Source organism: Arvicanthis niloticus, chromosome 11, assembly GCF_011762505.2.
Source record: "Arvicanthis niloticus isolate mArvNil1 chromosome 11, mArvNil1.pat.X, whole genome shotgun sequence".
Taxonomy (NCBI): Eukaryota; Metazoa; Chordata; class Mammalia; order Rodentia; family Muridae; genus Arvicanthis; species Arvicanthis niloticus.
Genome location: NC_047668.1, coordinates 60,005,717 through 60,027,715, shown reverse-complemented (window position 1 = coordinate 60,027,715; position 21,999 = coordinate 60,005,717). Strand labels below are relative to the sequence as shown.

At 40.4% G+C, this 21,999-nt stretch overlaps 1 protein-coding gene across 5 annotated transcripts in view; it reads right to left on the bottom strand.

The window, feature by feature from the left end:
• Rbks (ribokinase) overlaps positions 1–21,999 on the bottom strand; it is a 76,257-nt gene that overhangs the window by 45,598 nt on the left and 8,660 nt on the right. For all 5 annotated transcript variants that reach the window (XR_013113303.1, XM_034514086.2, XM_076942269.1 and 2 more), the window contains exons 2-3: positions 7,066–7,198; positions 138–201 (exon numbers count right to left, since the gene is read on the bottom strand). Coding sequence is in view for 4 of the 5 variants with exons in the window: in XM_034514086.2 (XP_034369977.1) it covers positions 138–201; positions 7,066–7,198 (197 nt within the window). In the remaining variant the exon portion in view is untranslated. The remainder of the gene's footprint in view (positions 1–137; positions 202–7,065; positions 7,199–21,999) is intronic.

Below are 21,999 nucleotides of genomic sequence, written 5' to 3'. Positions count from 1 at the left end.
AGGCTAGACAGTGAGACCCTCTCTCAAAAAATTAAAAAAAAAAAAAACCCAAAATGCATGTAAATATGTGTGTGTGTGTATGTGTGTGTGTATCCCATAAAGTTATAAACATTAATTTAAAAAAGATGAAATGTTACCTGTAGAAATATGATTTTGTTTTAAGTTTTCTATGTAATCATTGCCGAAAGAATCGTTGCCAACCTGTATTAAAGAAACGATGAACATTAGATCTTTTACATTTAGTAAAATGTTACAATGTAGCTTTTAGAGTATTTAGCATTTTAAAAGGGCATATATGCATGGTACTTCATAAGCCTGACTAATTAATCTTACTGTAAGATGTTAGACTACATTTCAGCCCAAAGGATGCTTATGCTCTCTAACCCTGTTTTACTTATGTCCCATCTAAAGCATGAAGCATGTATGTCTGTGCACCCCCTTCAAGCCTGGTACCTGTGGGGACCCCAAGAGGCTTCAGGTCTCTTGGAACAGAGGTTGCAAATGGTTGTCTGCCTTGTGGGTGCTGGGAATTGACCTTGGGTCCTCTGAGAGAGCAGCCAGTGCTCTTCCTGCTGAGCCATCTCTCCAGCCCAGTATCAGTTTCTTGAAGGTAGAGCTAGCTGCACATGAGTGGTACACACTGTACAGGCAGAGCTGTGTTGTTTGAAATTGGTCTTTTCTAATGCTTCACCTTCAAATCATGTAGAAATTCACCATTCATTCATTCATGTTTCTGGACTTACTTCTAAAAAGGTTATGATCTCATGCTAATATGAATGCAGAAAAACCCACAGGCCTTAATCCTACAGAAAGAATTAGAGACAACTATTAAGAATGGGAAAAATAGTCTTCGCCAGGGAAGAGCACAGTAATTAACCAATTATCCAAACCCAAATGGTCAGGCTTGAAAACATATACATACAAGAACAGTATACACCCTGAGCAGGTTGTATTTATGAATTTAGGAACATACACATATGTATACATACACACACATACATATATGTATGTACAAACAATGAAAAAAAGAGGTCATGAACTTGGCCAGAGTGGTTTATGGGAAGGTTCAGAGGAGGGAAGGGAATATAATTATATTATAATCTCAATAAATTAACGAGATAGTTAAACTATCTGTGCATGGTGAAAGCAGGAGGAAGACAAAGTCAAGGACTGCCCAGTGGTGCTGAGGAGCCTTGTCTCCCCTCCCCCTCCAGCCTTAGAAGCACACACTTCTTAATCCTTTCTGTTTGTTTCCGCACTCAAACTGAAGTTCTTAGAAATTGAACCTTTGAAAAGGTTTTTTGACTACTTCCTGCCACTGAGCAAGTGAATAATCCAGAGATCTTCACAGAGGATAATGGGCCTAATAAAGACTATTACAAAGGAATATCGGGAGGCTTCTGTTTCCCAGTCACACTTTGGCCATCAAATTGACAAGAGAAATTTAAATGTAAGCATCTTGGCCAGGAGGCAACTGGTGCATATGGGAGTCAGGGAACTTGGAGTCTTCTTGCAGTTCTGCCATTATCAAGCTAATTAAAATTCTTTGCATTTTGCCTCAAATTGTTCCATCTGAGCCAGGCTGGAGGGTGGAACTGGTGTGAGCGCTCTCTCGCAGACAGGAACCAATGGTTCTCAATGCTGGCTACACATTTAAACATCTTGATGCTTGGTCACATACGCTTCCAGCTAAAGCACACTCACTCTGCACTCAGGTGGAACTGTGCACGGAGGGGAGTCCAGTGTGTGGTCCATGTGAAAGATTGCTGGGTTTCAGGATCAAAGGCTGGGAGTGGGTTGGAAAGCTGTGTGTCTAAGAGATGGGAATGAGAGCTGACAGTGAGCTCGCACTCCTGGGCATGCGCTGTAGGTAGATCTGCTAAGGGGAGAGGGGGAAGCATGGTCTGCAAAGTCCATTAGGGCCGCCAGGCTTGACCCAACACTGGGATGAAGACACAGTAGAGCAACAGAGATGTCCTCGGCTTGTGTTTGCTGAACCCTGCCCAGAAGGGCTGCAGGATTGTTCCCACTTGGGTATTTTTGTTGTTGTTGTTTGTTTGCTTGCTTCTATCTTTCTAAAATTCACATTTGGCTAAAATAATTAGATTTCATTTTTGGAGTTGTGAGTAGAGTCATGTTTAACTTGACCTCGTCACTTGACTGTGGGGGGACATGTGTGTACATATGTTCGTGTTTATTGCCTTGCCTTCACTTCTGAGAACGTAGGAGTCCATTCTCCTCTCTCTACCTACTCACACTGTACCTGTTTTTCAAGCACTGACTTATGTCTACCTTCCCTCTTTTGGCTCTCATTAATCCTCTCATTTCCAGAACTCCTACACAGCATTCCTGATTGCTACCATAATCCAGTGCCACCTTACACTGTTTGCAACTCCATATTTGTCCATTGAGGCTTCCTACAGCTCGGAAGGAAGGCTAGCCTGAGATCTATCGGTCCTTCCCACAGCCCCGCACAGGGAAGGACTGATAAGTGTCCAATTAGTATCATATCATCTTAGGTACTCTACAGTTTATTTTCTTGAGCCTATCTTATCCCTGAAGGGATATGACTCTGAGCAGAGGAGTTATGTTATAGCTGCAGCTAAGGCTTTGCTTATAACAGTTCTCTTGTTTTGCAGACACTATTCTTGAAATTGTACATAATATGAGGCAGTTCTATCTGTGTAAGTCTGTTCCAGCTCAAAAGGGCAAGTCACAGGACCTAATGATCTTGCATAGGCGGGTCTTCTGGGGATGAAGCAGCTCGCACACTGTTGTTCAAGCTCTCTTACACCAAGTCTTCCTGCCCTTACTGCTTTCCTTGTTTACTCACAGTGTGGATTACGAATTTGTAAAACACAGAAACAATGCAATAGAATAAAAAAGAGGATCATAAGGTACAAAGCCTTGTTTATTATTGCAGCTAAATTCAGTGGCTGTAAAAATCTACTGTCTCATCACTATAAATTGTTCTGTTTACTTCTGGTTTCTGTACTGCCTAGACCAGGGACAGACTGAGCACAGCACTGGCCTGATGCACAGGCTTTTGAGTTGTACTGTCCTAATCTCCTGTGTCCTTTGTCATTGGACTTCTTGTCTGACCTTCCTGAAGGGAACCAGGTGCTACCTGCATTAAAGGTGAGACAGTTTTACCTTTGTAGGAAACAAAACCATGTTATTTCCTCAGATCATCCTAGTGTGCTGGTTCCTGGCTTGGTCTGATTGTGGTTTCTGTTCATCTACACAGGGAGCAGCTGTAGGCTCACAACTGAGCCCCTATATCTTGGTCTCTTTATTGAGCATGGTTCTTAGCTGCCATGTTTGATGTTTCTTCTTTCTCTTCTTTTGTGTGCACATGAGGGTGAAGACATGTATGAGTGTTCATGTGTGTATGTGTGGGTGAAAGAATGTGTCAACTTCAGGTGCTGTCCCTTAAGGACACTATCCATGATATTTGAGACAGGGTCTCTTTCTTACTGGCCTGGAACTCTCCAATTTGACTAGGCTGGCTAGTGAACCCTCCTCCTCCTACTTTGGCCTCTCCAGTGCTGGGATCACACATATACACATAGATACCAGACTGCCCCCACCTTTTAAACACGGGATCTATGTATTGAGATCAGATCCTCATGCTTGCCAACTGCACCATCTCTAGTTCCTTGCTATTTTTGTGTCAGGGTCTCAGTATGCAGGGTAGAGAGGGAAGCTTCACACTCATGGTGGCTCTGTGCTAGCCTCCAGAGTGCTGGGATTACCAGCATTTGCCAGGGTTTGATGCTTAGAAAGAACTTCCTCCTCACAAACATTTGGCTTCAATGGAATACAAGTGGAGAAAGCATTTGCATGCATCAGGAGAAGTCTATGAGAGAGGCCCTGGCAGGCCGTTTGCCCTGGGATGAAGACTTTCATTTTCAAAAACACCATCTTCAGTTATGGCTGGACATTAGCCTGGACACATGACTCAGCTGAATACCAAATCCATGATTCTTAACTTCGTAGAGTGCTCCACTGTACGAAGTCACTGTATAAACACTAACAGAACCCTGCTCACTGTTTTTGTCATGATTACCTTAACAAATAACTTCTTCATGATTCTGCCTGTGCCACCAATCTTCCCCATCAGAGCCTGATAGCTCATGTATCACAGTAGAACATAAGTAAGCATTGCGTAGAGAATGACAGGGGATTCTCTACCAGTTTCTCTTTTGCTCCATCTGTTCATTTTTATCTTGATTAATGTAATGATTTGGGTTTTGATTTGGAACTTGTCATCTTTAAAAAAACTGCTAAAAAACAAGTGTGGCTAATTTGTCTGACAGGAATATACTGTAAGCTGTGTGTACTGGTAACACCTGTGGCCCAGCTTCAGCCAGGTGACGGCCGGGGAATTAAGGGTTTCTACACTACACAGCAAGGTCAAGGCCAGCGTGGGCTACACAGGGTATGAAACCCTGGCTCACACAACCAAAAAGAAACACAACACAGGATAACACAACATAATACTACAAAGTGGAAGTTATAATGATGCCGGATAACTTTTGCTATAAAAATCTATTCTTTTCTCTTTAAGAACTCTAAGAGACACATACCTATAATCCCAGAAGTCAGGAGATCAAGGCAGGAGTATTATGACTTGGAAGCTAATAGGGGCTACAAAGAGAAACCCTATATTAATCACTTAATAAGAGAAGTTTCCAGCTAGAGGTGAAGTTTAGAGGCAGAAGGCATTCTTTGCGTTTGTGAGACTCTGTGCTCCTTCCCCAATACCAAAATAAGAAATTAAAACAAGGAGACTAAGAACATCACACAATTTTCTTAATTTAATGTTTTAAATAAATCTCTGCCTTAGGGTCCCAAGGCACAAAAGCAAACTTATCCTGGGCAAGCTTTGCTTGAAATCCATTTTCTTATGTTTTCCTGTGCAAAGGCTTGGAGCACATTGTGTGGAGCGAACATGGATGACTAAAAGAGCACAGAAGATGCTCTGGAAGCATGAGGTGCTGGCAGGAGCCATCCATCCACCAAGCAGAGGGAAGCAGACAGCCCCCCACCCCCACCTCCCCAGCCACCCTCAGGACTGGAGCACATCTATCCCAGGATTTCAGGTCTCACTTCCCCAGTTCAGCTCTACAACTCATATATTTCTATTTTGTTTTTCTATCTTTGCCTTCCATCCTATAGACTTAAATAAAAACAGTCTCAAAACCTTAAGAACAGGATAAGAACCTGGGCCCATGAATCTTGCCTTCAGTGGCCCCAGGAATACTTTGCATACAGCTTTCAAGAAGGGAGTGTGCTCCATTGTCTTTTCTACTCCCAGTCTCAGGCAACTCCCCTTACCCCAGGACAGCTACTCTGGATACCTAGCTTCCCAAACCAATTCTATGTCCAGCTTTTTCCTGCCAGGAAAGCCTATCTTCTTCCAAGTGTCTGAGCCCCCTTTGTGGGCATCACTGGGTCATTACCTAGATCTCATCTCTAATGAAGGACAGAATAAGTCAGGTGTAAAACTTTCTGTCAGTGCCCCCTCAAGGTGTTATCATTTCTAGAACACTATTATTTTCTGATTGGCTGTATTACTATTTTAAATCCCTAAGGACCAATCTTAACAACAGAGGTGGTTCTTATTTTGAATTTTGTTTTCCTGTGATGTTTCTGACCAAACAGCCATGAGAAAGATATGCTGGTCCTAAGTGAGAAATAAAACTACAGTTCATTAGCGGATGAAGTGATAATTGTATGGCTTACACATCCCTTAGAGGCTCCCACTGAGAGAACGTGCTGCAAGAATGCAGAAATGACATTTCTGCAGATTTTTTTTTCTACATAGTTCACAAGAGCCCACAGCTTTTCTAAGGATTTTTTTTTCTTTTTTTTATCCTCTGCTGGGCAGATTCAAACTCAACTTTCCTTGTACTTAAACTCACACAAATTTACCTTCTAATAACAGAATGTTACCACCTTCAAATGACATGAAATATATACAATTGGAAACTTTTGATAGCCAAATACAATTATTTCCAGATTATTTCAGCAGGATTACTGAATGTTACATACTCCTTCTATATACAACTGAAGACAGGAGTGCACCGAGGATCAGTTATGTGTGGTCATTACGACCTACACTCCACTAGCATTAAGGGTACAGCAGAAATGACCAGAGGCTCAGTGAGGACTGCTGTCTCCTAGAGCTGCTTTGCTGCTGAGGCCCTCTGAGTGCAGGATGGCTCAGGCCGTTTAGAAGATGGGCTGTAGACCCCCAGGGAACAGGTTAAGTCCTCTCATGTTGCATGCTCTGGCTATAAGCTCATTGCATTCAGGGGATGCAGCATCAAGTCAATTGAGGACTGCTACTTCTCAGAGGATTTACCAACAGAGAAACTCATACAAAGCAGAGCAAAAGAAAACCTAGTCACTCTTATTTAGAGGTTTTTCAAACAGACCTTCAGAAGAATTCAGAGCAGACATTCAGAGGGGTGCCTGTGGATGCGTAGTCATAGGCTACTCAGAAACAGTCAGAGAGGTAGGCACAGTCCAGGAGTCTAGCAACACACTCACTGATGATAGGTACCCACATAAAGGGATAGTATTTAGCCACTAAAAAGATGTAATATTGATACATGCTATGAATAGAGGAGCCTCAAAAACAGCGAAAGAAGCCAGAAGCAAAAGTCATACATTACAGAGCCAATGTGTATGAACTATCCAGAATAGACAGGTTCATAGAGACAGGATGTAGATTGTTGGCTACAGGAATTGGGAAGAAATTTCTTAAATGGACAAGAGGTTCTCCTTTGGAGTGATGGTGTTCTGTAACTGGCTAGAAGCAGTAGACGCTAAACATCACAGATCACTAAGTGTTACTAAACTTTCTTTAGACAGGGCTTCACTATGTAGCTGAGGCTGGCCCTGAATTTGACCCTTCAGCATCATGAACAGCTGGTACCACAGTGACTCACGACTATTCCCAGTAAAGTGTTCATTATATACTTGTGAAGGAAACCAGAAACAATGAGCTTGAACCAGCCTTTGCCCTGAGCCCCTTCCCAATGCTACATGGCTTACCTTGCAGACTATGGCTGCCTTTGCTCCAAGCCGGGCAGCTTGGACACACTGGTTGGCACCTTTTCCTCCAAAGCCAATAAAAAACTTATGTCCATGGATGGTTTCTCCAGTTTTTGGCAATCGAGAAGTAAGACTATTATAATTTAAAGAGAAGAAAACAAAGCATGTTGGTAATTGCATCAGTACATTCTTGAGGGACCAGGAAAGGTTATCTACTAGAGCTCTGATTACTCTTGAGAAAGCTGTGAGCTGCCAGGAAGACGGCCTTTCCTTTCAGCTTGTACTATAACACAGCCCATCCTAAGGAGAATTCCTCTCCTCTCCAGTGCTGTAGCTGCACTGCAAATGACAGCTGTACTGCACTGGGGTTAGTCACAGGATAGTACTCTGCCCACACCAGAGTTCTACTCACAGTGGAACTCAGCAGGCAGGCTGAAGTAAAGTGTATGGGCTTCTCTCAGTTTAATAAGAAGCAGGAGGTGTAGCATGACTCTAGTGAGTGTCAAGTGTGGGACCTGAAGAGGAGAGGGAAGCAGGGATTTCTGGTACTAAAACAACCCTCTTTGTTTTCTTGAGGGTGGGGCAGGAGCAGACTCTGTCCTGCATACTGCATGATGTCAAAAAGAACATATATTTAAAATGATGGAAGGGTTAAGTTTCATTATGGAACCTCACAATCATATAAAAGTAGGCCTCCCTTGTCCTATCCACTCAGCCCTCGGATTCAGTTGTCAACTCTGAGCTCATTTTGCTCCCATTCCCATTGGTGTCTCTAGAGGATAAACATGACTTCGCCATAATGCTATGGCCAATGGTGACAGTATTACCTGGGGGAAGCATTATATGAGATTTTTTTTCAGATAAAGGTTTTTATGACTTTAAAAGACAGGATCTGAGGAAACATTTCTGGAGGATGGAAAGAAATGACTGACTTCAGAACGGTAGGCATTTCAGACAAGTGAAGTGAGGACTGGCTGCCTGGCCACAAAGAAGGGGACCAAGGATGGCAGGGACCAAAGTGAGTCAACTCTCTATAGGGAAGAAAGGCCAAGCATAAATTCACCGTGGAGACTGGATGAGAATATGTGCTGTTTTAAGAGACTACAGGTTTGTATTCATTAATAAGCCATGATGTATCTGAAACCAGCACCACATTGTATTAGACTAGAGCAGCAGAGCCATGCCAGTTCCTCCAGGTCACTAACAGCTTGTTTGTAGTGGGGTGACATGAACCAATGCCAGAATGCACATTTGTTTCAATAAAGACTAAGATCAACCCGTGAGCCTCTCTCTCTATATGCTTCTAAAACTGTCAATAAATCAGACGACACAATTCTACTCCCTAGCACCGCACTGTCAAATATGCCTGAGATTCAAGAGACTCATCAATAATGTGAAAACATCCCACTCCTCCTCTCTTCAATGCTATTTTTATCTAGGATTCTACATGCATTTATAGTACTGATGAAAAAAATATACATCTAAAAGGTTCACTTCTGAAAAAGGTACTCAATCAAGAGAAAAATGGTTTTAATGTAATGTTATTATCCTGTCATTTAATTTAGCAATGACAGTGATGATGGGATTTTGATTTGCATCAGAAATCTTAAACATTTTAGGATTCTGTTATGAGCAGGAGCGGTGAGTAATCCATGTGACGGAGGAACGATGTGAATTCTTGCCTTACTGATTCTTCTACCAATAACTCTCGTAAAACCTTAAAAAGCGGAATATCGAACATGGCTAAAACAGGTATAATAACTTCACTAGCAAGACAACGACTTAGAGAAACTTAGGACTTCTGCTGTATTTATCTGGATCACAAGTCACTGCTTTGAGTCAGGTGTCCTTTTTACTGTCAGCTGTGGGGAACCACGAGAACCGTACTGCCAGGTTATTATGGAATGTGTATGTACAGGTGAGGGGTGAAACCATGGCAGCACGCATGTGTGCTTGATGCAGGAGCAGATGTGGCTAGGATATAGAGTAATTTCCTTGAAAAAATGTGATTTGTGTGTATATTGATGTTTTTGCTTGCATGTATGTCTGTGTCTTATGTGCATGCAGTGCCTATGAAGGCCAGAAGAGGACATCACATCTCCTGGGACTAGAGTTACAGACAGTTCTGAGCTGTCATGTGGGTGGTGGAAATTGAACCCCAGTCATTTGAAAGAGCAATAGTGCTCTTAACCAGTGAGCCATCTCTCCACCCCCTTAGAGTCATTTCTAAACAAACAATATTAACATGAGCCGGTGGATATTAGCAAGTGTGGAATTAATTCAGCAACTACTGAAAGGCTCCACATCTTTGGCATTTTACTATTTTCTGTTTTCTTCTTTCTCCATCTTTTCTCTCTCCTTGCCTCTTTCTTTCTCCAGCTGTTAACTTTCTCTGTCCTGGCACAAAGACTGACTCTTCTGTGTTTTCCACTGCACCCAAAGTGCCTGCCAACAACAGACTTAGGCTCTTGCCTCCTCTATATAGCATCCAGTTTTGCTTCTGAATTGGGGATATGAAAGTGCTGATTATGGGATGGAAGAGGAAGCTAGCAGCCATGGCTATACAACTGTCTAACAACACAATTCTATGTTTTGCCATATCATGCCCACTGCACTCTAATTTTTAGCAGGCTTCTTCTCTTCCTCTTGCCCCACTCCCCTCTCCCCCTCCTCTTTGAGACAGTCTCACTTAGCCCAGGCTGACTTGGATCTCACTCTGAGGCTGAGGCTGGCCTTGAACTCCTGAGCTTCCTGCCTCTATCTCCCAAGTGCTAGAAAGACAGGTATGTGCCTCCATGTCTAGTTTAGGATTTTTCTTTTCCCCTTTTCTCCTTATAAAAATATTTATTCTCACTTTAAAATTATGTGTGTGTGTATGCTGGGTGCCCTCAGCAGCCAGAAGAGGTGTCAGATCCCCCAGAGCTGGGGTTATAGGTGGTTGTGAGCTGCCGGATGTGGGTGCTGGGACAGACTTGGCCCCTCTGAAAGGGATGCAAGCATTCTTAGGCTCTGAGCCTTTTCTTTAGTCCCCAGAATTCCTCTTCTATAACCAAGAATTATAATTATAGAATACACCATTATTTACATATTCAGACAACAATTCAGTAAGTGTGGATTGTTTTCTGCTGTACTATCTATAGGGCAGAGTTATTTTGCTGACAAGGCTATAATTCAAGCTGGATACAAGCGAAAGATGAGTGAAACTCATGTTACAGATCCAGAATCATATTATCTGATTCCTATCTTTTAAAGAGGCTTGAGATGTAGCTCATCGGTAGAGCATGTGTAAAGCTCTGAATTCAATCCTTAGCACTTAAAAAAAAAGCTCACTGTGTCTTTTAAAGAGAGAAAAAAAAAGATAGTGTGCAGGTATGCATTGCTAAATGGCAAGTATACATTCTGAGAAATGAGTCATTTTCTTGTTTGCCAAATATCAGTATATCCTTTTACTAACCAAGATGGCCATGTCATTAAGGACATCTTATGAGACATCACACACACCGTCTATGATAGACAGAAACGGCTTCATTTACTATGTGACTGTTAAGGTTGAATACAAGAGGGTAACACACAGAAAATGAGCTTATGACTGGTACCCACAGAGGAGGTAGGGGAACAAAACCATCATGCTCTACTGGTCTCTGTTTTCAGTACAGGATTGGACACAAGGCCTCACACGTGCTAGGCAAGTGTGCTGCCAGAGTCATTCGCAGTCGGAGCTTGTTCTATAGTTCAGGTAGTCCTAGAATTCTCCTGCTTTTGCTGCTCAAGTAGCTGGGGTACAGGCTGTACCATCAGACCTGGCCTTCATTTTGTATGTTGGATACTTATGCATTTAAATCTATATGGTAAGAATCCATTACTAAATTATAGCATACCACTTCAGATTCATTTGCCCTTCTGCCTTATTTTTTTAGCTACCTGTTCTTTGTTGGTAGCAACTAGTTTCTTGTGGATACAGACTAATGGAGCCTTACCTAGAGCTGTATTATTTCTGCCTGAGAGCTTCTCCATTTCTTTGCTATGATCCTTCAGGACAGCCCACGGAGGTCAAAGGTCAGTTTTCTCTTTCTAACATGTGAATACCAAGGATTGAATTCAGGGAGTCAGGGCTGGCAGCCAGCACCTCACACCCACCATTATCTTTGTATGGGCTCTTTCTTCCCTCCTCTGACTCCCCCGCCTTTGTCTGTGCTTCCTCCATTGAGGGGAACCTGCAGGTGTTTAGGCAGGGACACAAACCATATGGCAAGAAGTGAGAATGGAAACTTGGTTCAGATCGATTTTGTCAACATGAATCAGACTTGGGAAGTCTGATGGCAGGCAGTTCATTGCGGGAATATTTAAAACACAGAACAATTCGAGAGAAGGTTTCCAGGCAACAATCATTCTAACCTAGGCATACAATAAAGCCTAAAGTGTGACTTAGGGCGGTGCTTCTCAAGCTTCGTAAAGTTGCAGCCCTTCAATACAGTTCCTCATGTTGTGGGGACCCCAACCTTAACATTATTTTGTTGCTACTTCTTTATAACTGTAATTTTGCTAGTTATAAATTACAATGTAAATATCTGATAGTTTTGATCGTCTTAGGTAGCTTCTGTGAAAGGGTTAGTTAATTTCCAAAGGGTTCATGACCCATAGTTTGAGAAATGCTGACTTAGAAACTGCTTTACAAAGTTCATATGACAGTGAGGGCATGTTCTCTAACTAAAGGGCCTAGAATCTACTGTGGTCTCTGACTGAGATAGCATTGAGGTCAGTGGCCCATAAAATACATGTGTCTTTCCCCCAGTCATAGGCTATTAATTGGGAGCAATAGACAACAACAGTCTAGAAGGGAAGAAACTGGGATAAGTGCTTTGGGGGAAGGTCTGCCCCCACAGAAAGCAAAAAGGTTAACAGGTTGTTAACAAAATCCATTCCCAGCCTTTTGGGTGGAAAACATGTATTTCCTCTTTTGAGAAGAGAGCCCTGTGTGTTTAACATTCCTTGTTCCCTAGTGCTCGGAGGCATAAGAACCTTTGTGTCCCCAACACTCCTTTTCAGTGCTCACTAGAGTATGTGCTCTTAATTCTTTGTGTTGTGCTTTGCTCTTGTGTAATCCAGAATAAGTTACTGTGCATCTGAGAGTTTCTTAAAGAAATAAAGTTAAAGAGAATGGAGGAAAAACTGGAACATTAGTTATAAATAGAAGTATTTCTAAATTATAAATTCTACTTTACTCTGAACTAGGCTTTCCTAATTCATCAGGAAGTTACACCAAGTTTAAGAAAGTACCCACACACAGCACCACTGCCTGAACACAGGATGACTCTGTGACTTTCCTCTTATGTGATGAGCAATGTATACTATATTGCACTAATACTGGCTCATGGTTTGATGGTGAGGGTACAGTTGCTCATCAAGGTAGGGAGAATGTGGAGGCAGGTGTGGGAGATGGATGCTCACATATGGGTACATCTACTCACATATGGAAGCAGAGGAAGGGGGCCTGTGGCACATGGCTACCTTTTCCTTTTATTCAGCCTAGGACCCAAGCCCATGGGATGGTGTAGCTTAAATTCAGGGTGGGTCTACTTCCTTCAGTTAATCCTCCCTGCAAACACCCTCACAAATGCGGCCAAAGGTGTGCTATACTAATGCAATACGCTTTTCTTAATCCAGTCAAGTTGACAATGAAGATTAACTGTCACAGCACCATCACATAGATTCCCTTTAATTCAAACATAAGGTTTAGCTAGATGCCAAAGACAGATAAATTAAGATGCTCGAGGTGGGGGCGGTGAGAGTATGTGTGGGGAGAAGACCAAGAAAAAGAGAAACAAGGTTGCTACCATTTAAAAATTAAAATAGTATAAACTTTTGATTGAAAGAGAAAAATCTCAACAGACAAAAACATGCACAAGACATATTTAAACTGAGAACAAATTCATAGCTTGCAAAATGTTGCATTTTTGAATTGGACAGAAAGGAATGTTGTCCCCACCATGAGAGTCGGCATGGTAGTGGTTAGAGTATGGTGTTTGAAGCAGGAGGCCTGACCCACTTACTGATTTCGTTATCTTGACAGCTCTCCCCTCTTTGAACCAGCTTCTTCTCTTGCAAAACAGTTTAATAATACTTGTCAACTCCTGAAATGCCAGGGTTTTGTGCTCACAGTGAATTCACTGACAGGTGTTACCAGAACAACTTATCAATTGCTTTTAACTTCTTGACAATGAGGTGGTTGTTACAGGTTCTCAAGAGATTATTTGAACCAAAGGAAGAGATGACCTGGTGATTGGAAGATGACAAGTCTTTCAACCAAAGGAGTCACACTAATACCTACTTTGGCAAAAATCAAGAAACATGTTGCTTTTTTGCTTTTACATTGACCCTTTCTTCTGGCTGCAAGCTTTTGACATATTATAAGCTTCTATGATAAGTGATTGCACATTAGTTAATACCTAATTAAAATTCATACTAATTATTCCTGCTGCCTGTATTTTTCAGCCATTTCTCTTCTCCTCAGCATTTGTGTATGTCACATTTAAAGGTTAAGTGTAATTTCAAAATCAAGTTGTCACTCACAAAAACATGAGTGAACTCAGAGGGCGCTATGGTAAGTGAGATAAGCCAGGATGGATGAGAAATACCATGTGAGCTTACTTATTTGTGGAACCTAAAAGCTGAACTCATAGATGCAGAGTAGAGAGGAAGTTACCAGAGGTGGGAGGGGAGAGGTGGTATTTGTTACAAAGCCACAACTGGAGAGGAGGATGTGGTGGTTTGAATGTGCTTGGCCCATAAGGACTGGTACTGCTAGGAGGTGTGGTCTCCTTGGAGGAAGTGTGTCATTGTGGTGGTGAGCTTTGAGACCCTTCTCATAGCAGCCTGCAGTCAGATCAAGATGTAGAACTCTCAGGTCCTCCTGAGCCATGCCTGCCTGGATGCTGCCAAGCTTCCTGCCATGGTGACAATGGACTGCATATCTGAACCTATAAGCCAGCACCAATGAAATGTTGCCCCTTCTAAGACTTTCCATGTCTGTTCACAGCAGTGAAACCATAACTAAGACAGAAGACTAACTGCCTGTGTTCTACCCATAATATGGTGATGACAGTGAAAAGTAATACATTGTATACTCTAAAATAATAGATGTACCCTGATAACTACAAAATAAACACATGTATTGAAACATTACACTGTAATGCATAAATATATTTGTCAATGATTTAACAAATTAGTAACATGTATTTCTCTCGGTGTAAAAAAAAATCTTAATCAACTAATTAAAATTGCATTCTGCACATGCCTTTCATCCCAGCACTCAGGAGGCAGAGGCAGAGGCAGAGGATCTCTGTGAGTTTGAGGTCAGCCTGATCTACATAGTGAGTTCCAGGACAGCTGGGGCTACATAGGGAAGACACTGTCTCAAAACAAACCAAAACTATATATATATATATATATATATATATATATATATATATATATATATAAAATCTAAACTTATAGACACATATATGGATTTTTTTTAAGGAAATAAAATATCGATTATACTTTAAGTGGTTAACTGCTTTTGACAACGGTTTGTCTAACCTTTATGTTTCCAAACTAACAGTCATTTTGCTTTAAGATGTAGCTACCTCAAGTTCAGAGTAGACAATACTCCAAGCAGAGATAGTCAGTGCTTTAGTGTCACATGTTTAACCTTAACTGATTTAATTGGTTATATGTGGAAAAGCTAGGTGATCAGAAAGACGATAAAGATGAGTGTGTTATGGTATTCTCCTGGCTCCTTATTTCACTCTCGGATTTCTGATCACATGCTACCTCCTGCTATGTTAACCCTGTCCAATTAAAATTCTTATTAAGTATTAGTCATTCTGACAAGAAACACTAAATTTCTGGATCAGAAGTCTTTTTTACATTTTTCTTTTTATGTTTTTAAGATAGGGCCTTACTATGTAGCTGACCTGAAACTATGTGTATCAGGCTGGTCTTGAACTAGCAATGATCCTCCTGCCTCTGTTTCCTGAGTGCCGGCTGGGATTACAGGTGTGTGCTCTGATGACAGGCTCAGAGACATTATTTGGAGATGGTAGCCCTTCCTTACTCATAGGAATCTTAAAGACTTACTTTTATTTTTAATTTTGCGTATGTGTATATGCCTACATGAGTGCTGGTACTCACGGCCAGAAAAGCTTGCATTAGCCTGAAGTGTTATAGGCAGTTGTGAGCTGTCTAAGGTAGGTGCTGGACACTGAACTCAGGTCATCTGCAAGGGCAGCAGTCTCTGTTAACCACTAAGCCATCTCCAGAACAAGTTCTAAGACACACCTGCCTGCACTGGATGCTTACAAACATGGACAGAACCAGACCCAACTCATGCATACTATGGTTTTCCTATAGTGAATACCTATAAAGTTTGATTTGTAAATTAGGCACAGGAAAAGACTAACAAACAATTAACAATGCCAAAATAGAAAAATCATCATAAACTTCTGCAATAAAATTGCCACCACCATCATTTTTGCCCTTTGGTGCACAAAGGTTAACTGAACACAAGTACTTTTATACAATGATAGTCAGTTTGCTCAACAAGAATGACACTAAATGATCAGTGGCCAAGTGATACATAGATAATGAATATGATGGTCAAAGGAATAATTTCTTTGATGTTTTATAGAAATTCTCATCATGTAGCTCAAGGTCTGGCTTCCAGCTTACTGTGTGGTTTGGCCTGCTTAGAGCTTGTGACCTTCCCAGCTCTGTTACTGAGTGTTGAGATTATGCCAGGTGTCACTGTATCTGGCCTCTGATTCTTAAATATGAAGGACATAGAAGTCTATGTTGATAGTTTGTTTTTCAAGTACTTGAAGGTTTCATGTCTGGAGCTGAAAAGGTGGCTCAATGGGTAAGAGCTTGTTTTGTAAGCATTAGGACTTGAGTTTGAATCCTTAGCACCCACAAATAAAAATTATTTTGCCCATGCATGTGGCCCCAGCATTGGGTCATGGGGGGACACAGGTAGATCCTGAGGGCTCACTGGCCAGCCTGTCTCACTGAAAACGTGAGTTTAGTGAAAGAGCCTGTTTCAAGGCAAAATGAGGCAAAGCAGTAGATGTCTTATCTGGCCTCTGAACGCCCCCACACAGGCTCACACACTGGAACATACATGTGCACCCCGCCCACCCCCATACACTACAGCCCCCAGAGTTTTAATTCATTGTCTTTGCCTGTTTCTGACAAAAAGTTGGAACTAAACATTTGTTCTTTCATGTGCCATGTATATTTTTCCTCTGATGCTTTTTGTTTGTAATGGGTTTGCATTGAGTTTCATTAGAATGTGCTTTTGTACTATGTATCATGCTTAGAGTTAATCTTTCATTTAAAATATCAGGTTTTCATAAAACTTGGAAAAATTTTAGCTATCATTTTTTCAAATATTTTCTGCATCTATCTCACTCTCTTTCTTTTAGAGTATAATCACACTGATTTTAGACTGTTGTCTCCTTGGCATGAGAGACTCCGTGCCTTTCCACAGTCCTTTGAATTATTGAGCATAATTATGACTCTTTTAGCATCTATATTGATTGCAATATTTGTTATTGTTGTCTTCCCATTGCCCTGTTTTCTTCTCTTGGTTATGGATCACATTTGCTTGATTATCCAAAGTCTAATGATTTTTGATTAGATGCTAAGTTTTTCAGATATCACAGTTTATCTTAATGATTTTTGTTTCTGCAAAGGGCATCTGAGTGTTTTGCAGTTAAGTAAATTGTGGATTAGCACGATCCTGTTAATTGTTGCTCTTCAGATGCTAGGATGGGTCTAAAGTAGCCTTTACTGGAGGGTGGATTTGCCCCCTAAGTAGGGTGTGGTCCTGGGATCTTGAGTGACTGTTTCAAAGGTTCAACAATGCTTCTGGCTGGACAGAATTCATCAATCTCCTACTCTTGTATAGTTCCTGGAAAGTGATCAATTTATACCGATTGAGGAGTTGCTGGCTTAGTTGAATTTCTCTCTATACAAGTCCATTTGGCATTTGCAGTAGATTCCATGGGACTTAAACACCTTCCCGTGATTAGCTCCTTCCTTTCCCAGGCTCCTGCCCCACAAATTCTATTTTTCTTAGTCTCTCCAAGCTAAGAACTTGGTTTTCTTACCTCTCTGGGGTTGTTATTTTATAGTCCTTAAGTTTTCCCTTTCTGCTGGGGTCAGGAATATGCTCCCAGGACTAACCATGTGTTTTCCTCTCCTGTGTTGCCTACTTTTACTGTCTGAAGAAGTTGTTTTTTACCTATTTCTACTGATGTTGAGAGGATAAGTTTGGTAGTCGTTATTACAAAAGGGTGGGGAGTGTTTGGGGGTGAATAGTTTCCTCCTTAAAATAAAGGTACAGCAACAGTTTGAATGACAGCTGCCTCTGCACATAACATCAACACAATTATCACTTAGGCAAGGGGTCTGGAGAGTAGCAGCCCAAGGAGAAAAGAAAACCAGTTATGGAAAGTTCAACATGGAACAGTAATTATAAGATGGACCTTTTAATCTCAGTCCAGAAGTTATTTGTCAGAATAATGGGGACAAGAAGAACATATTGATTTTACTCTTCTAAGGTGGCATGGAAGATCTGAATATATAGTATGCTGGGAGAGGCATGCAGCTCAAAATAATAACATACCTAAAGACAAAACAAACAAAAAAAAACCCAACTCCCCGGTATCATTTTTTTTGGTGTGTGTGTACAGAGTGTGCATGCATGAGCATGCGTGTATATGCATTATCTCTCCCCCAGCTCTTTACTTTCATCCAAGAACAGCCCTGGAGAAATAATAGAAGCTTAAATACAGAGGTAGAGAATGGATCAGTTTTGTAACTAGAGGCTGTAAGAGGATGAGAGTAAAGGAAATAAACATGCCTTTGTGAGTTAGGAAATAAGGATCTGACAGCTACAGATGGCAAAGATTTCCATGAGGGTCCTATACAGTAAGAAGCAAGGAGGCGGAGAAAACAGAAAGGAGATTGGCAAGACACAAGAATCTCACAAAGGCAAAGTTAATGATGCTACTTCTAAATTCACTGAAAACAAGAACATTTTATTTATAGATAACAATTTGTATATTTATATAACATATAACAATTTACACATTGTTATATATATGATCTTATACAACCATATAAATGATTGTGACACTTCTAGGTATATTCTCAAAGAGTCAAGTTAGCTTACCATCTGAACATACATGCTTACTGTTGTGCTATTTACAAGCGCCAAGATATATATATCTTGCATATATATATATATATATATATATATATATATATGCAAAAAGTTTTCCCCAACCCCAAAGAATGACATTATACCATTCTTAGGAAAATTAATGGGTCTGGAAATCATCATGTTGAGTAAAATAAGCCAATTTCACAAAGACAAGAAGCCTTTTTTTAAAAAAAAATGTAGAACTGGGGTGAGGGACATGCAAGTAAAAGGAGACTGTATGGACAGATGGGAGTAATACCCATGTACACTAGGTACTTAGAACAGATACAGTTAACACACACTGAAACACAAGACACAGACAAATAACTACAGAACCAATGCTTTATTTTCTATTTTGCCAATTAATTATAGTAAAAATTTAAATTCCAAAATGACTTCTGTCACCATATTATAATTATCTGGGCTACATCTTCCTGCCATCTGCTGGTGTAGTTTAAAGCATTAAAAAATGGATTTTTAATTTCATCCTTAACAAAATATAATTAGAAGGATAAATCGTGAGAAAAATAGTGTATTTTAGAATTAATCATTAAATTTTCATTTACCTACTATTTCTGGTTTTGGGTGATCATGTTTTCCATTATTATAAGTAATCAACAACTGATTATATTTGAAGTTAACCATATATTTGAAAGCAGGTTGAGTAGGCATTGTGAATAATCAAGAACTGATTATATTTAAATTAACATTAAATTTTTGTAAAGCATATTAGATTAGATGGGCATTATCATTACCTCTGTTTTAGGGGAAAAGGTTAAGAACTTGTTAAAGTACTTGCTTATCAAAAATCCCACAGTTGTCATAAGTGCTGAACTAAACTCAGGTCTTTCAATGCTAATGCTACAGTCTTTATGCTATTGTGCTTTGACAATCAGCATTTTATAAATTTTGACCATTATAGTAGATATTCAGAATACTAAACATGTTAAGTAGCAACTACAATTGAACACTGAGAGAAACAGGTTCTATAATTACAAAGACCTGGAGTTTACTCCATGTTCCAACTTCTTTGGCCTTATAAATTCATGTTCCACTACAAGAAGACCCACAGAGTTAACTAAGGCCTTTGAGGGCTCCCAGAGACTGAACCACCAACCAAAGAGCATGTGTGGGCTGGACCAAGGCTTCTTACACATAAGTAGCAGATGTGCAGCTCAGTATTCATGTGGGTCCCCTAACAACTGGAAAGGTGGCTGTCTCTGACTCTGTTGCCTGCCTGTGGATCTCTTTCTTCTAGCTGGGATGCCTTGTCTGGCCTCAGTGGGAAGAGATAAGCTTAGTCTTTCTGCAACTTGATGTGCAGAGGTGGTGGTGGTGGAGGTGGGTGGGTGGGTGCTGGTACCTAAGGGGGGCCTCTCCTCTCAAGAGAAGGGAAGCAGGAATAAGGGATGTAAGGGTAGGACTGGGAGGTGGGGGGCTGCTATCAGGATGTAAAGTGAATAAGTTAATGAAAATAAATAAATTCATGTCCCAGTGTCCACCTCTTTCTCATAATAGTAACTTATTCCTAGAGTTTTATGTGTATTTTAAATCTTTTTTTGCACAGCCTATTGCCTATGCCTGGAAGTTCTTCCCCCTGAGTCTTGACTTTTGCTAAGACATCCACATCCTTTAACTGAGTGCATCATGGCCTCTCCCAGAAGCTGTAATGCAGCAGTCTGGGTGGGTTAGGTACCGTGCCTATGGTCTCTAGTCATCTGTGAAGTTTCTTTCATGTCATGGGCCATCCTCATTTCTATATCCTAACAGCTAGGACTGTTCCCATGTACACCCTGCCTCAACAAACTTTTGTTGAAGCAATAAATTAATTGCAGATACTATTTTTTGAATCTTATCATATAGGAAGTACTGCACCAAATATTTCTTTATGAACATCAATTCAAATAATAATTACAAAAAGGTCATAAAAAATTGTTTTCATCTCCTTTCAGTAAGACGAGTTAGAATCATAGGCATTGTAAAAACATCCCATGTTTGCTTAATAGATGACAAAGCTAGCATTTATTTGCTTATTTAAATTTTTTTGAGATTGTGTCCCCCATGGTTAAGTAGGGTTCAAAGTCTCTATGTAGCCAAGGAATGACACTCAATTCTTGATTCTTCTTCTGCCTCTGCCTCCCAAGTGCTGGTGTAACAAGTGTGTGCCAGCAAGCCCAGCTTAGAGTTAGGGTTTAACATAAAGCAGGTATAACTAAGGTATCCACAGATATTCCTACGGACCTTAGGACCTATTTACACTCAAGAGTTTTACTACTTTTTGAGTAATTTCTGGCCATTATAATTTGTTTTCTCAAGCCTCAGTGTAGCTATATAGTCTAGGCTAGCCTCACACTGAGGCCCCCCCCCCCCCCGTGACAGTCCCTCATGCCATCACGACTGGTTTGTCAGACCCCTCATTTTGCCACTCTCTCATGCTGAACTATGTCTAGCCTCATTTGACTTTTTATTCTGAGATAAGGTCTCACCAAGCTGCCCACACTGTCTGGCTCTAAACTTACCCTGTAACCCAGGTGGGCCTTGAACTCACTATCCTCCTGCCTTAATTAGCCTCCTGTGTTGCGGGGATTACAGGTCTGAGCTACCAGGCCTACTTCCGGTTACACTTTTAAAGAATCTAAATGCTGAGTTGAAAAAGCCAAATAATGATGTTTCTTTTCTAGAGGTCAGAGAAAAAAAATTGCAAATGAACAGAATACTCTGAAATATATGTTTCTTTTAAAATCTTTGGATGTATCACTTTTTTTTTATAAAATACAATCAGAAGAAATCATTTAACTTCATGGGAAATATGAACACAGTTAACTTAATCTTAATGTTTGATGTTATTCCACAAAATAACTTAGTTGTGCTGTACAACCATAATAAAATTGACAAACATATTCTACAGAGCCATTTATGTAAAGATGTTTGAAATTAATCTGACATTAAGTAGTTAATGTGGGTGGGTTAGGTACCTTGCCATCTTTTAATATTTCTATTAAAGACGTTTATGTAAAAGTGCCTGAAATGAATTTACATCATAACATTATAAATGTGTATAAATGTGAACTGATTATATTTGCTAGTACAAAGAGAAAAAAACCATAGTTACAAAAAACCCCCTACAAATTCACAGAAGACTAAACTCTAGGTATGTTCTATTATGGAACACATTTAATAGTTAAACTAAAGGTTGGAAAAGATATACCAGGTAGATATTGATTACAATAACTATGGATAGCTTTATTAATATCAGCCAAACATGAAAGAAAATAGCTTAGAGCTGAGCGAGAGGATAGCAATTCTAGACTGAATATACTAATAAAATCGCATCAAATACACATACTATAAATCAAAATCAGTATGGCTATAGTTAGAAAGACAAATCCATCATATATACGTAAGTAACTGTAACATAATTCTTAAGTACATAAAGTTCTAGGCACATGAAGTCAGCTTGGCCTGGGGAACTTGTATAAACACCGTAGCTTCAGGCTTTTCAAGCAAGAGTGAGGATGAGCAAGGAGCCCATTTCTTTATCAATCAGCCAGTTTTAGGCATTCTATTATAGCATCAAGAATAAGTGAGGGTGTGATGTGCAAGCATGCATTCCTTTACCCGACCTATGTTCACTAAGTGGCTGTCTTAAGCAAGGTGCTGTGATATCCCAAGTACAAAAAGGGTACTTA